The sequence below is a fragment of the Lissotriton helveticus genome, chromosome 1_1, assembly GCF_964261635.1.
Source record: "Lissotriton helveticus chromosome 1_1, aLisHel1.1, whole genome shotgun sequence".
Lineage (NCBI taxonomy): Eukaryota > Metazoa > Chordata > Amphibia > Caudata > Salamandridae > Lissotriton > Lissotriton helveticus.
Genome location: NC_136057.1, coordinates 897,235,533 through 897,251,481, shown reverse-complemented (window position 1 = coordinate 897,251,481; position 15,949 = coordinate 897,235,533). Strand labels below are relative to the sequence as shown.

At 42.5% G+C, this 15,949-nt stretch overlaps 1 protein-coding gene across 2 annotated transcripts in view; it reads right to left on the bottom strand.

Annotated features, from left to right (window-relative positions):
* The window catches only part of CCDC38 (coiled-coil domain containing 38), a 2,097,275-nt gene that overhangs the window by 718,887 nt on the left and 1,362,439 nt on the right, over positions 1 to 15,949 (bottom strand). For both annotated transcript variants that reach the window (XM_078675825.1, XM_078675815.1), the window contains exon 10: positions 123 to 274. In XM_078675825.1, the coding sequence (XP_078531951.1) occupies positions 123 to 274 (152 nt within the window). The remainder of the gene's footprint in view (positions 1 to 122; positions 275 to 15,949) is intronic.

The following is a 15,949-nucleotide window of genomic DNA, read 5'->3' as shown; positions in this document are numbered from 1 at the left end:
GCCCGTTACTGCAGTCAGCATTTACACATGGAGGGGACATGGGCTACATTTTCATTAAATTATAACACAACCTCATGTGTTTTGTATAACTAGTCGAGGCTTATTACACTTTTAAAACTTACAGCTTTCCCTGTATTTTGTAACCTCTCTCTCGAATTTCCTCCAGTGTTTCATCTGTTTCCTGACAGTTTTGAATAAGGTTAAGGTTTTGTTCCTCAAGATCTAAGAAGACTTGAAGTAATTGCTGTGGTTGTTTAAAGTATATTTCTGGATCCTAAAGAAAAAGAGAGACAGACTTCACTACCATCTGTGACATGTTATTCACTTTGTACACATATCAACTTCAAAATAGTGCAATTAAAATAACAAATAAGAGCAAATTAATAGGATGCAAGTTCTTCAGAATAGTCTTAGGGCCTGGATACGGGTTTGGCGGTATGACTGCCACAGTAGCGATCTCCCGTCTGCTGTATTACGATGTTCCCGATGGGCCAGCCGCGGTGTTTCTGATGGCACTGTCTATTTTTTCATGTGTCCTTACAGGTGTGTACTTTTTTTTACTCTAGTGTACACAAATACATGACACATGAAAAACTACCTACTATTAGTACTTTCCCATTGCTGGAGTCTGGACCATATGTGCCTAGTCCAGTCAATGGGTAAATAGTACAAATCCAACCTATCTGGATTTCCTCATCAAGAGTTGTTTTCTTCAGGGTCAAGATGCTGCTGTGAAGGGGGGCCCTGGAGAAAGGTATCCACATTGGTAACTGAAGGGAGGAAATGGGTGAGTATTCACCCCAAATCCTTCGATTCTGCTGATTTGAAGCAGGCGGTGCCATCGCCAGGGTCGGCTTGTCGAAAAGCCAAATTGTAATATGGATGGCAGTGAACTTCTTGGTACCATCCTATGACAGCTGCTTGTCCCTGGTCGCTGTTGAGGCAGTCAGCGAATGGCTGGTGGGGTTGGCAGTACTCTGGCTATCTTTCTTGTAGCAAGCCACCAAGCTCGTAATATGGCTGGTGGACCACCTAGTTGGTGGCGGTGAATGTGACGCTGCCGCAGTCCGGAGACCGCCAAACTCATAATCAGACCCTAAGTCATTTTTTCTCTTTAGTCATACATTTGTCACATACAGCACAGAACAGTACCAAAGTTGGTGCATAGGAATTTAATGACAAAGAAGCAAATGCATGAGAGGCTGCGCTGAAAATCACACCCTGCACACACAAGTCACATTTTGCTTTGTTCACTCCAGCCCTCCTCTAATCAGGCAGGTACTACAAATATATAATATCTAGCTCGGAGTGGAAGAAGTGGACGGTGAAAGAGTGATAGTACCCTGCTGCCAGACGTGCTAAGCATTTTGATGGTCACATACACTTCGATTCGGTGTTTGCAACCATTTAATATGCGTTTTTGAATGACCAATTTAGGAGTCTATAGGTTACAAATCCTAAAATGTCCTTGAGAATAGAAAATGATTCACAGATTGGAAGGGGCTTGTATGTGTTGCTTCTAAACTGCAAATTGGATCTGTGAATCAGAAACATTGATGTATCCAAGCCTTGCAACCGTAATCCGGTCGCAAAACATTGAAATATTTCTGACTCCCGAGTTGGGGTGGTACTGCATTTGCAAAAAGAAAAAGGTCCACATCGGAACCCTTCCCCCTTTGTGAATTAAAAAAAAATGTTTGGCAGTAGGCAGTGGTTCAAGGGACCAATTCAAATTCATAAGCAAACATAAAAAAAATTGAACACTGCCCCTTTCACTAACGGGATGCATTTAAAAGAAAAAACAACTTTAATGAGAGGCAAGCACAGACATGGTGGTCTGCGGACCCTAGCAGGCCACCATCCCTGTGATGGCTTCCAATCAAAGTGAGCCACAATTTGTGACCTACCTTATGATTATTCATAAAGTAGGTCAGATTGAGGTCCATTACAAATTGGAATTTTACAAACTGACGGGTTCGTAAAATTCCTCATTTGTCACAAAAATACTTGTCACAATTTACGTACAGATTTCTGTGACCAGTTCTTTGTACATCTGGCCTATAGTTACGATTATTTGCATTTCTGTCTTGATGCGACCCTCCTCCCAAACAATGTCCCTATCACAGAAGGAATAATGGTCTCAAATGCTATATTTAGTCAATGTGAAGGAATAACTCTGGACACTCATTTAAATAAGGTGGTAACTAATTATTCAATGAGGCAAAGAGGCCGTCAGCTGATGAAGGGGAAAATGTAGTGCGTGACATATCCTTGTTGACAGGGCAGATGAGGTCCTATTCAATTTCCCTTGAAGTGAACCTGATATTTTGAATTCCTTTTGGAGATCTCAGAATGCCACTTGAATATCACTGGCACATATTCACGCTCTTGCTGCACTACCCCCATGGCTTAGACTAAAACTGCTGGTATAGCAAGATGTTCTGGTAACCATTAAGGTACCAGAAGGAATATGTTGCTTGATTGAAGAAGCCAATTTTATTTTTATCATTCCACAGTAGCTGTCCTTGTCTTTCACTGGGCAAGACTGGTTTCATTAGGCTCATCTTACCACAAATGTATTGGGGCATATTTCTAAAACAAATCATGCAGCGCACCAAGCCACCTTGCTGTGCTATGTGATAGGGAAAGGTCAGGAATGCACCACATTTAACATCATGCAGCGTATTCCTGTCTTTTTCCTACGTTGGCGCAGAATGTGCTGCCTAGCGCCATCGCAGGCAACCTTACAGCATGGTGAAAGGGTGCCTGTGTCGTAAACTGTGTGCTGCAGAATGCACAACACATAGAGAGGAAACAAAACAGTTATGCATCACCTGCGAAGGCAAAGCATTTTGATGCATTCCCAGGTCTACCAGTAATGGTAAATCTGGTAATGCGCCAAAATCCATGGGTGGATGTGTGGGAACACCCATGCTCCACCCATTGAATGCTTCTCTGGGACGGTGCATTGCATTACTACAGATTTATCAATCCATTCCTTCTGGCCCATTATAGTTCCCTGGTCTCTCCCTCTTTGCTTTGTTCAGTTATGTATTGGCATTTTCTTCTGCCAGCTAAAGCGCCGGGACGCCCCTTTGCTGGGGCAGCTGTGCGCTATAAAAATCACAACAACATAACATAACATAACATTCTGGGCCCTGCACGGTGGCCTTGTGTGGCTTGATAAATCTAATGTAAGTGTTGCGTTGCTCTTGCATCCTGTTGCGTGGCGCAAGGGTGGCACAACTCTTTGATGGTTTGGCCCACAGTGTTTACATTGGTAAATCCTAGCTGACAGCAACAGAGGGTGTAAAACTGGAAGGAGATAATGTAAGATAATGTACCTAGCCTAAGAAGTGAGAGAGGGAGACATGGATCTTTTATCATCCATTGAATGAGTGCGTTGGTGGAACATAATGGTTGATTTGAAGCTTCATGCAGAGATGTTTCTTTTGAGCTGAAAAGGAGGAATAAGGGCCCAAATTTGATGTGATGGGGAGCGTTGTTCCATATTTTGGGTTTGTAGATAAGCAACCTATCCTGTGTATGTAGCAGGGCAATTCCAGGATGGCTTGATGATTACTGAAGATCATTGGTTTCTGCTGGTGTGTTCTTTGAACTACATACAATGCTGAGTAGATGTAATGTATTACAAATAGCTACTGTACCATTAAGTATATTCTCCACTTGCCCGTCATTCTTGAAAGATAGTAACATTAAAAGTCATTCAAATAGTCTTTTAGCAGAGGTTTCTTGTAATTGCTTAGTCATCTGGCGATAGAATGAGCCCACCTGCTCATCCCATTTAAAAAAATGGAAAAAACAATAACTAGTGCAATATCAAAGTAATACACACTTTTGTGAGAGAATTGGTCTAGCTTAAGGAGAGATAGAGGAATGAAGTATTAACTGAGTCTCATTTATCCTACTGACTGTCACTATATTCATAATACAGTAAAAAGAAGCCATTGCCTGATATACAGCTACCCTTCACTTTAAAAATAAATAGTTTATGTGTTTCCCTTAACCTAGTCATACTTATACCTAAACCTGACTGTGAAGTCTTAGCTAAAGTACACAATCATCACCTAAATTGGCTAAAGACACAGGCAGCAATGTAAGGTGGGAGGGAGCACAAGGCGTGTGATGAGAAGGACTTAATGTACCAGAGATTCCTGGTAAGTAACCAATATATTGTTATCTAATTAAAACACAGTCCATGTTCATAAAAGGAAATATCAATGAAGAAAATAAACACTGACCAACTCTACCGAGGGCCAATCAATTGCCATGACAAAAAAGTAACTCTACCCTGAATGAGTAACCCAAGAAGCCCTTCTGCAGTTGCTGGAAGGAAGGGGCTGCTCTGTACCATATTTAACAGAACCTCCTGCTAGCAAAGATCTGTGATTAGGATAAGTATGTGGTGTTAGGGCTGAGAGCACAGTGTTCATTCTATTGACAGAGGAAGAGAATGACAAGATCTTGTTCGGAGTGAAATGACTCCAGATGAATCAGTATCGTTTGCACATTACATCATTGACAAGGTGTCCTATGAAAGCGATCACATGTGTTTGAAGTAGGAAAGACTAAATAGAAATTGAGTTTTCCCTTGGTTTAATGTTTTAATGGGATGCTACTGAATGGGTGATGGTGTGCGACTGCTGGGATTCTGGAGCTTAATGAAGATGGTGCAAGACTGTCAATTACTGCCTGGCACTGGAAGGCAGAAATATTTAATAAGGGTAGGAGTGGCATTTACTATCACAGGCAACTACAGTAAGACATCTGGTCAGGACTAATGAACCCTGAGACTTGTAAAAATTAATCTGTCCAAATTTACTGCTAACAGAAGCTGATCTTCACATGGCTTTAACATATAATTAAGTATGCTAATGGTGAGGAAAGGGGCATTTATTTGTTGAAAGTTGTATTGAGTAATGCAATTTTTAAACTGAGACCATACATTTAGAAGAAAGAAAGGAAGGCGATGCACGTTCAGAGGTTTGTATCATATTTGATTATAACATTTGTAGGAACTATGTCCTTTGAGCTCAGAGGAAGAATGTGCATTAGAGTGTTGATAAGCATGGTTTTGGAAACTGAGACTGCAATGGCGTAGAGGTGGAGTAAGGTAAGAGGTGGTTCCTAATTTACCACAGCAGCTCGAGACTTCAAGGCTACGGGCCCGATTCACAGAATGAACTTAAGACTAAATCCTAAACTTACTACTATTTGGTATTCACAGAATGCACTTACTACTTTTGGGATTCACAGAGTGAATTTACTACTTTCGGGATTCACAGAATAAACTTACTACTTTCGGTATTCACAGAATAGATTTAAGACTACTAACTCTAAGTCCGAAATCGGGGAGTAAATTCCGACCCGGAGGTGGAGCTTCCGGCTTGGGGGCGGAGCTTGCGGCCCGGAGGCGGAGCTTCCGGCCCGGAGGCGGAGCTTCCGGCTCGGAGGTGGGGATTTTTGCCATGCTGAAATCTCCAACTCTGGGCCGCAAGCTCCGCCTCCGGGCCGGAAGCTCCGCCTCCGGGCCGCAAGCTCCGCCCCAAAGCCGGAAGCTCGGCCTCCGGGCCGGAATTTACTCCCCGATTTCGGACTTAGAGTTAGTAGTCTTAAATCTATTCTGTGAATACCGAAAGTAGTAAGTTTATTCTGTGAATCCCGGAAGTAGTAAGTTCACTCTGTGAATCCCGAAAGTAGTAAGTGCATTCTGCGAATACCAAATAGTAGTAAGTTTAGGATTTAGTCTTAAGTTCATTCTGTGAATCGGGCCCTACATACCCATAAGAAAATAAGTTACATAGCTGTTACTGTAGTTCATCAGTATTGGAATCTTTCATAGATTCACATGCTTGAATCATTCCCTATTGTAGAGATGGGCGTCCCACAGTACCTTAGAGAAGCGATGAATGTATAGACTAGTAAGGCCCTAGGCCCTTCAACTTAGTAAAATATCATAGTCATTTTAAAAAACGAGACAAAACTTAAGTTTCAAGCAATCAGTTTGCACTACCCTCTGGAACACTCCTGTAAGAATCCCTAGTCCCTCAGATTTTTTTAAAGCACAAGTGTAAATAAACACCCACTGAGAGAGAAGTTGAGCCTTTCCAGGGAGGAGGGTGGGTTTAAGGTGAGTCTATCATAGATTCGAATAACGTAGAACTATAGTTGCAGGTAATTAACTTGTATTCTTACTCTAGTAATGGATCTTTCACAGATTCACATGCTTGAATCTGATTAAATAGCAGTTGAGAAACACATTTTCTCACAAAGTGTAACATACATGCAGGTAGAAAAAGAAAAATATGTATACATATCTATGTATCAAAATATAGACAGAATACTATTCTAACAATGCATACTAAAACGCAAAATGTACGTAGCAGGTTAGAGGATGGTGGGAAGAAGGAGATAGCTTACTTCACTGGAAAAGATGTCGTAACACCACTTGGCCCACTGTCTAATCAATGTGAACTGCCGATTTCAAGCAGTAGTGCTGCGTAAAGATCTGTCTAATCTTCCAGGTCACTGCCCAGTACATTTCTAGGAGTGACACACTGGCAAACAGCACCATCAAAATAGACCTAGTTCTTTTAGAGTGGACATGCACTGATGTGCGCAACGGTCTGCCCGCTTTCAGGTGACAGAATTCAATGGCGCTGAATATCCATCTAGAAATGCTCTGCTATGAGAGAGGATACCCTTTCCTTGGGGTGCTGTATGCTACAAATAGTTGATTGGATTTGCAAAAGTGCTTTATTTTGTCCAAGTAGAACTTTAAGCATCTTTTGACCTCTAAAGAGTGTAATGCTCTTGCTGCTAGTGTTTTAGGGTCTGGAAAAAAAGGTTTTTAGAATTACTGGCTCACTGAGGTGAAAGTATGATGGGACTTTAGCAATTACTTTGGGTTTCTTCGAAGATTTCCTCCAATTGTCCCTAAATTGGAGGAAAGGTTCCTGAATGGTGAAAGCCTGTATCTCACTGACTCTTCTGGCTGAGGTTAAGGCCGAGAGGAGAACTACCTTTCAGGATAGGAACATAATATCCGTCCTGTTGATGGGTTCAAAAGGGTTTTTCATATACTGCGAAAGTACAATGTTGAGCTGCCAGAGTGGAGGAGGAGGCCTTACCAGTGGGAAGAACCTAAATAATCCCTTGAGGAATTGTTTAACAAGTCTGGAAGACTCTAATGAAGGTGATGAGGGTGATCACATGAAGCAGGAAAGGGCAGCTAAATGGACTTTAATGGACACATTAGCCAGCCTTAACTGCGTCATTTGCAGAAGATATGGAAGGATTTCTTCTGGTGAAGAGGAAAGTGGATGCACTTTAGAAGTTTGTCACCATAAGCAAAATCTTTTCAATTTGAGACAATAGGTTTTATGAGTACTGTCTGCGCGAGCTTTGGATAAGATGGCTAAGATGTCCCTGCAATCTGGTGATATATTTAGGTGTGAAAATTTGTTGAACTCAGGAACCAGGCTGACATGTGAAGTGACTTGGGATCTGGGTGCAGCACTTGGCCCTGGTTCACTGTTAGAAGAGAGGGCCCCAGCTTCAACTGGATGTGGCTCTTCTCTGAGAGGAGTCGTAACTCCATAAACCAATGTTGGCGTAGCCATATTGGAGCTATGAGTATGATCTTGTATGGTTCTACCTTAATTTTCATGAGGTCTCTTGGGTGGAGAGGAATCGAAGGAATGTCGTAAGCCAAGATTCCGGAACATGCAATCGGAAATGCATTTCCCTATGGCCCCGCATGGGGATGCCAGCTTGCTAGAAACCGGCATTTCCAGTTCTGGGGGGTTGAAAGAGATCTAGATTCAGTTTGCCTCACTGGAGAAAGACATTGTTGAGGTTCCCCTGGTCGATTTCCCACTCGTGCCATGAGGTCCTCAAATTGCTGAGAGTAGCTGCTATAGTATTTTGCTTTGCAGAGACATGCTCTGCTCGTCGATGCACTTTGTGGCAAATTAACCACTTCCAGATGCTTTGTGCTTTGTGGGACAGCAGTTGAGATCTTGTGCCATCCTGTTTGTTGATGTAGCGTATCGTGATCATATTGTCTGACCAGATAAGCACCACAGAGTTTCTTATTCTGGGAAGGAAAGCCTGCAACGCTAGGTGTACAGCCTTGAGTTCGAGCAGATTGATGTGAAAATGCCTATGATAAGTCTGCCATTTGCTGTTGACCTGTAGGCTCCAGAGATAAGCATTGCACCCCTCTAGGGAAGCACTGGTGGTGGTCACCAAGGGAGAGGCTTGATTTAGGAAAGACAGGCCAACTGACAGGTGTCAAAGAAAAAATCAGGAGGCCTCCTGAATTGGCTATGTTGGGACCAGGGGAAAGATACTCAAAAAGATCTATGATGTCCCTAGAGCATGTATCTAATGGATTACTACGTTGGTCCAAAAGATACTATGCATCCAACATAGGACTTGCCTGTTTTTTTGGGTCAACCTCACAACCACAAAAGTATGAACTTACTCATATCAAAAGGGACTACAATAAGATATTTAAATCAATGGTATTAGCAATTTGTAAACACAATACCTAAACACAATTCTAACAAAACAGTAAGTGTACGAATAAAAAATGTCTGTGGCAAGAGTGTGGTTACAAAATTAAAACATAGATGTTTATTCTGTTTCATACAAATAAATTATTGTGCAATAACAATTACATATAGACATTTAAAAAAATCAATACATCCGCCGCTCGGAGTCGTTTCTAATCAAAGCAGGACGTGCCCTTTATTATTCTGACCTAATCGCCTTGGGATCTGCGTGCATCAGCGGGAGCCGGCGTGCTCCATTCCTGGGTTTTGAAATCTGGTGAGAGGAGAGGACTACCACAGCGCGAGCGGGACTGCGAGGCCCACAGGTAATTGCGCCGGACCAGCGCGCACACCTGCTGCCTCTTCCCGCTCGCTCCTCCCTGAAGCCTCTGAGTGTTAAAATACGACTCGCGGCCCCCGCTCCGCGGGTGCCGCTCGGAGTCGTTTCTAATCAAAGCAGGACGTGCCCTTTATTATTCTGACCTAATCGCCTTGGGATCTGCGTGCATCAGCGGGAGCCGGCGTGCTCCATTCCTGGGTTTTGAAATCTGGTGAGAGGAGAGGACTACCACAGCGCGAGCGGGACTGCGAGGCCCACAGGTAATTGCGCCGGACCAGCGCGCACACCTGCTGCCTCTTCCCGCTCGCTCCTCCCTGAAGCCTCTGAGTGTTAAAATACGACTCGCGGCCCCCGCTCCGCGGGTGCCGCTCGGAGTCGTTTCTAATCAAAGCAGGACGTGCCCTTTATTATTCTGACCTAATCGCCTTGGGATCTGCGTGCATCAGCGGGAGCCGGCGTGCTCCATTCCTGGGTTTTGAAATCTGGTGAGAGGAGAGGACTACCACAGCGCGAGCGGGACTGCGAGGCCCACAGGTAATTGCGCCAGACCAGCGCGCACACCTGCTGCCTCTTCCCGCTCGCTCCTCCCTGAAGCCTCTGAGTGTTAAAATACCACTCGCGGCCCCCGCTCCGCGGGTGCCGCTCGTAGTCGTTTCTAATCAAAGCAGGACGTGCCCTTTATTATTCTGACCTAATCGCCTTGGGATCTGCGTGCATCAGCGGGAGCCGGCGTGCTCCATTCCTGGGTTTTGAAATCTGGTGAGAGGAGAGGACTACCACAGCGCGAGCGGGACTGCGAGGCCCACAGGTAATTGCGCCGGACCAGCGCGCACACCTGCTGCCTCTTCCCGCTCACTCCTCCTTCTACATTACTCCGCCCATTTCCGCGAACGCGGGACGCGCGTTCATCTACGTCACAACGATTTCTTGGAAAACCAGACTTTTAAGTTGAAGGATACAGTGTTCCAAAATATTGTGCACCTTATCTTTGTTCCCTTGAAACTTGCTCCGCAGCTTCCATTAAACAATGTCGAATAACGGCAACAACACCGACACCTGTGGAGCTGCGGCTGGTTCAGCCGACGCAGCTTTAAACTATACAGGTTTCCAAGAAACCAACGAGGATGCTATAGCCATTCCTCTAAATTTCAGGAAAGCCATCACTATAAAACTTATAAAATATGGCCAAACATCAAGAGGTGGTAGGGCAGTTTTTGTGATAGAGGCACATGAATATCACCAGACAGAGGTATTCTATTCATGGATAGTCTTCCCAGAAGCTAATCCAGTAAGACACATGTTTCACTTCTTCAAAGAAGATGAACCACTGGATGAGTATATTCCTTTCGAGGATACAGAAATTCCACTCACATACCAGGAGCAAGAGCTCTGGTTTAAAGGCACCCTAAAACATGTAAATCACATTACCAGGCTCGGTCCACTAGGTAGACCAGGAGCAACATGGCCGATTTTAGCCAGCTATACACCACATCCTGACATTGAAGAAATGTCAGATGCGGAGTTACTAATTCAACTTAAAGAGTTAATCAAAATCTACAGACAATTGGTTCAATATGTCATGCAGACTTTTACAGTCCAACCTACAGTAGTTATCCCACAACAAACCTCTCACTAGGGGAATACACTTAAAATTACACCTCAGACTTTACACTCAGTCATAGGTAAATTACCTACAAACCATGAACAAATTCCATTCTGGATAGCTCAAAAAATTACTCAGATCGAAGCAGTATTTCCTAATACTAGCCCTCATGAGAAACACAGAATTTTAACAATATGTTTATCAATGGGGATCACACCACATCTGGAGGACTGCACCACATGGGGTACAGTCTTTGCTATAATCTACACCAAAACACATGGTGTTCCATCTATGGCGGTAATACCTGACGTCCTGAAACAGATTCAAAACGAATACGGGGCAGAGCCTGCTTTATATTTGTGTATGAAACTACTGAAAGATTTCAAACAGGCCTCAGTGATAATATTACCTAATATTAAAGGAGAAGCAGCATCAGTGGCGATCCACCAGAAGTTAAGGGAATTTGATGTAACTGAGAACCACAAGAACTGGCCAGAATAATTGAAAAATCCTATTAAGAATTAGGTAGAGACAGTTTGGGTGGTATACCAGTTAAACCCCAACTGTCTGAAAGTCCTGAAAAGGTCTTTACTAAAAACACTCCAGCTCCTTCTAAAAAGAAGTGGGAAAATAGCAAACAAACTTCTAAAGAGAATCATTCTCATTCCCGAGGTAGGTCTCCTCAAAAGGAGCCCTCTGAAAGGAGGTATAACCTCAGGAATAGGGATAATTTGAGAAAACCTGATAGATATCAAGATACTGATACAAGTTCCTCTTGTACCTTTCAGACTTCGTCACAGAAATCCGAAAGAAGAGGACAGTCAGAAAACAAGGAAGAACTCTTGTAGTCCAAAGAAGATTAACACGTTCACAAAAATAAGAACCCTCAATTCACCACAAATAAGGTAGCAGGTCTAAAAATCAGAAATGCCGAGGATCTTGAGGACACAACTCAGGAACAGAGAATGGGCTCAGACAATGTTGGACAGCGCAGCAGAAGTCACAATAGCTCACCAGAATCTGAAGGGTCTTCTGGAGACAGTGAACTTGAATGAAGACATTGAAGTTGAAACTGCAGATACCACGGTTAGTTCTCCACATAGGTTATATGAAATGACACTCCGGATGGAGGGAGACATACCAAGAAAAATAAGAGCACTATTTTGGAAGCGACTCTCTAAGGGTTATGACATTCTTCTAGCTGCACAAGACTGGCCACCTACATTTATCAGGGAGTGCCCACATGGTGAAGACATCATTATGCCAGCCTTCTCTAACAAAATTCCAATTCATTTAAAATATACTTACGCTAGGGAATGTGCAAGCTCCTGCATTATATAAAAATCATGTAGGATGGGATGAGGACTCTCGTCACCATAAAATCCAGTTAAAAAATCAACCAACTGCACAAAGGCAGTACCCAGTTAAGCAAGAAGCTAAACAACAGGTCAGGGAGATATTAGATCAACTTGAATACCAAGCGGTGATTAAAACATGCACCTCGTCAATGAGCAATCCTTTGTTTCCTGTCTCCAAACCAGATAATACATATCGTCTAGTATTGGATTACAGATATATAAACTCTTGTTGCAAAACATTTGCAGTGCAAAATTCACACAGTACAGCATTAATGAATAAAATTGTGCGTAAAAAATATAAAGCCACATTAGATATTTCTAACGGTTTCTTTTGTCAAAATACTGCACCAGAAAGTAGGTATTTGACCGCTTTCTCAATTATGGGGACACAGTCTCACTTCTGTCGTCTCCCTCAAGGATTCAAGAATAGTCCTGGGATATTCTCAGCAAAAGTAACAGAGTTACTGCAAATTTATGAAGATGAAGCATGATCATATGTGGATGACATCTATGTGACAGATGATGACTTGGATAGGTACTTGATTAGGGTGAACACCATTATACTTGGATTTGCCTCTGAGGGTAATAAATTCAATTAAAAAAAACTCTAGAATTGCCCATCTCAACGTCCTTTTTCTAGGATATGAATTATAAAGTGAAGGTAAATATCTGGCAGCCAACTTTTTAGAAAAGTGTGCACTGCTCCAACCACCAAAAACGCAGAAAACTTACAGTCGATTCTAGGTTTCCTGAATTTTGGAAGAACTTACATTCTAATTTAAGCAGAAAGTGTTAAACCTCTCTAGAAATTAATAAAACCTGATTTTAAAACAGTAAATTGGACACAAAAGCACCCAGAAATTTTGCATTCATTGCAAACAGACATGTTAGCAACTAAACATTTACAAACACGAGTAAACGTACGCAACTTAGTGATCTGGATCATTCCAGGACAATGCGGATTCACGTACTTAACTTTTAACGAAGGTGAAAAACTACCAATTGCTTACAAATCACACTTGTATACACAAGCAGAAATGAAATTCACTTCAACAAGAAAAATTCTGACAGCTGTTCAAACCGCTGTAGCAAAGAAAGAGCCCTCGCACAGGGGAAAAGCATTATGGTCGTAACTCCTATACCTGCCTTAGAGGCAGTGACAAAATTGAGCATTGTAAATGCTAAAGCTTTACATCCGAGATGGATATAATGGGTTAATTCTCTTACTGCAACAGATGTTGAATACGTTTTTTATCCATATTTGAAAACACAAGCATTTCTACAATACAAACAAGAATGTCCTCTGCCTACTGAAATTCTGCCTCTTGACCAGTATGAATGTATAATTTATACTGACGGATCAGTTCAACCCGCTACGTGGGATAAACAAGCCTATAGTTCGGCGTATACAATCGTTAAAGGTTGTTGGTGCGATGGCAAATTTAGACCAATGGTCACAAAAACTCAATCTTTATGAGATTGTACAGCCCAGCGAGCTGAACTACAAGCCTTCAAGATGGCACTTGAAAACACGGATCGCGGATTCTCCACACTCATAGTGTACGATTCTTTTTATTGTGTTCAATCTTACAATGAATACTTGCAAAACCGGCTTAAAAATGTTTTCAAAGATGCAAAAGGTGGCACAATTAGGCATAAAACACTTTGGGAACAAGTAGTTCAGTTACGAGAAGGACTACAAAACACCCACATGATACATACGCTGAGTCATCAACGTAATGGCGTTCATGTTGAAGGGAACTCATTGGCTGATGAAGCCACGGAGGCAGCTGTGCAAACAGCTTCCGTAGCTCCAACCGCTCGTTCAAAAATGAAAATAGACAGCGAAATAATGCTAGCTGTCAATGCTTCAAGCAAAGACAGTGGTAAAACATTACCGAAAGGGTTTCCACTCAAATACTCGTATATAACTGATGCGAAAAATGTTCCATTTGCTAGAATTCCTGGAGTGGGGGATAGGGTAATTCCAAACATGGAACATAGATTAGGACTGATCCTAGCAGCACATGAAGGGCTCGCCTCTGGTCATGCAGGTGTTTCCGCCACAGTATCGTTATTAAAACAGAAATACCGGTGGCCACGCATGAGGAAACAAACCAGATTCTAAGTTTTGGAATGTGAAATATGCCAGAAGATGAAAGTCTGTACTGTGAAACGTCCTGTGCAGACGCCCCTATTAATTTCAGATAAACCATTAGCGTGTGTTTACCTGGACCACTGTGGTCCCTTACAAAGGGATGGTAACTATAAATATATCATGGTTGCAGTGGATTCATGTTCAAGGTTCATTTGGATGTGGCCTCAGGGCGCGGCTGACGCTCGAACTGTTATAAAAGATTTGGGAGTCTTTATCGGCACATACGCAGTAGGCACGTTACATTGTGACCAGGGTCCTGCGTTTAGTTCTCGAGCTTACAAAGAGACCATGGCCAATTTGCGCATTGCATTGCGGTACTCTATTCCATTCCACCTTGAGGGAAATTCGGTTGTGGAGAGAAAAAACTGGGACATAAAACAATCTATAACAGCTATGGTATTAGGTTCGGGTGACGGGTGGGTCAAACTTACAATAAGTGTCCAACGTAGTCTTAACAACTTGCCAAGAAGTTCTCTAGGGGGTATCACTCCATTTGAGGTCCATTGTGGGACTGTCAGACATCAGTGGTGGACCAAAAAGATTTTGATATCAAAGATCGTTTGGCTGTTTTACAGGACTTAAATGAACTAAGAACAAAACAAAGCAAAGTGATCGTGAACCCAACCGCTACTGAAGAAAAAACAACCGTCCAAGCAAGGCCTGTCTGGATCCCGAAGCTTGGGGATCTAGTCAGAGAAAAGATCACGGACAAGAAGGAATTTGGGCCTTCTTACAGACAACCAGTACCTGTCCTAGCAATCCACGGATCAAGAACAGTTTTACTGCCGCCCCTTGCTGGTAAAAAGGAGAACAGGTTTGTGTCCATCGACCTGATAAAACCACACTTTGTGGCTGATACTAAGCAGTAGGCCAAGTGGACCCCGACCAAGTAGCAGACACACTGATCTAGATACAATCCAAGAGGTTCAAACTGAGAGACTCATCACCTTTGAGGAATCTGCAGTGCGAAAAGAAGGACTATGCAACAAAGCTATGGAACTTGTACCTCTTGAAACCCAAATAACAGTTCGTCAAGAAACACCTGTCTACAATGAAGTAACAAGTGGTTCCAGCGATTTCAACCAATCCTGAGGCAATCCCAACAATTGACAGAACTGGCTCTGGCTATTTCATTAACTTTGATACGTGTTCTGAGGATCGCAGCGAACCTGAAACGACGCCAGCGAAAAGAACTTTCAAAAAACAAGCAAATGACTTTTTCATCACTTGGAAAAGACTTATCTGGTTTCACCATAGATTGAACTTTGGTTTGTATTGGGTGTGCTTTTTCTTCTACTTTGGTTAGCTCTGGTAATAACTGTGGGTATGCTGATAAATGGAAGATATGTCAAAATGGACACAGCAAGTAAGAACATCAGCTTATTCCTCAAGCCACACAAATCATCCCATCATGAACAAAGAGACTTGTCGTCAGTGAACATCACAGCCATTCCTGTACCTGATGGTATAGCTTGGGACAGAACAGATTATGACATTTTTTGGCCTGTGGGAACTGTTGAAGATTTCACACCAGTTCAAGATTTCATTGTGTGACTTTGTTTCATCTTGTACCTTTTCTGATGATTGGGACTTCGAGACTGTTAATAATATGATGTCAGACCTCAAAATGTCTGCAGTGTTCACTAATCATGAATATTTAGAAGGTTCTTCAGACTATGAACAAACGTATTGTTATAATCACTATGGTCATAATTTCTTGCACAAATCTGCAAATCCTAGAAATGTATTAATGTATAATCAATGGGAACATTGTTCTACGCCACCAAAGGGTAGCTCAAACACTTTCACCAATAAGTTTCCATACTTTTCAGGGTTAAATGTATCAAATCCAGAATCATTTTACTTTAAAAATGTAAACAAAACAAGAATGAAAAGTATGTTGACCAATAC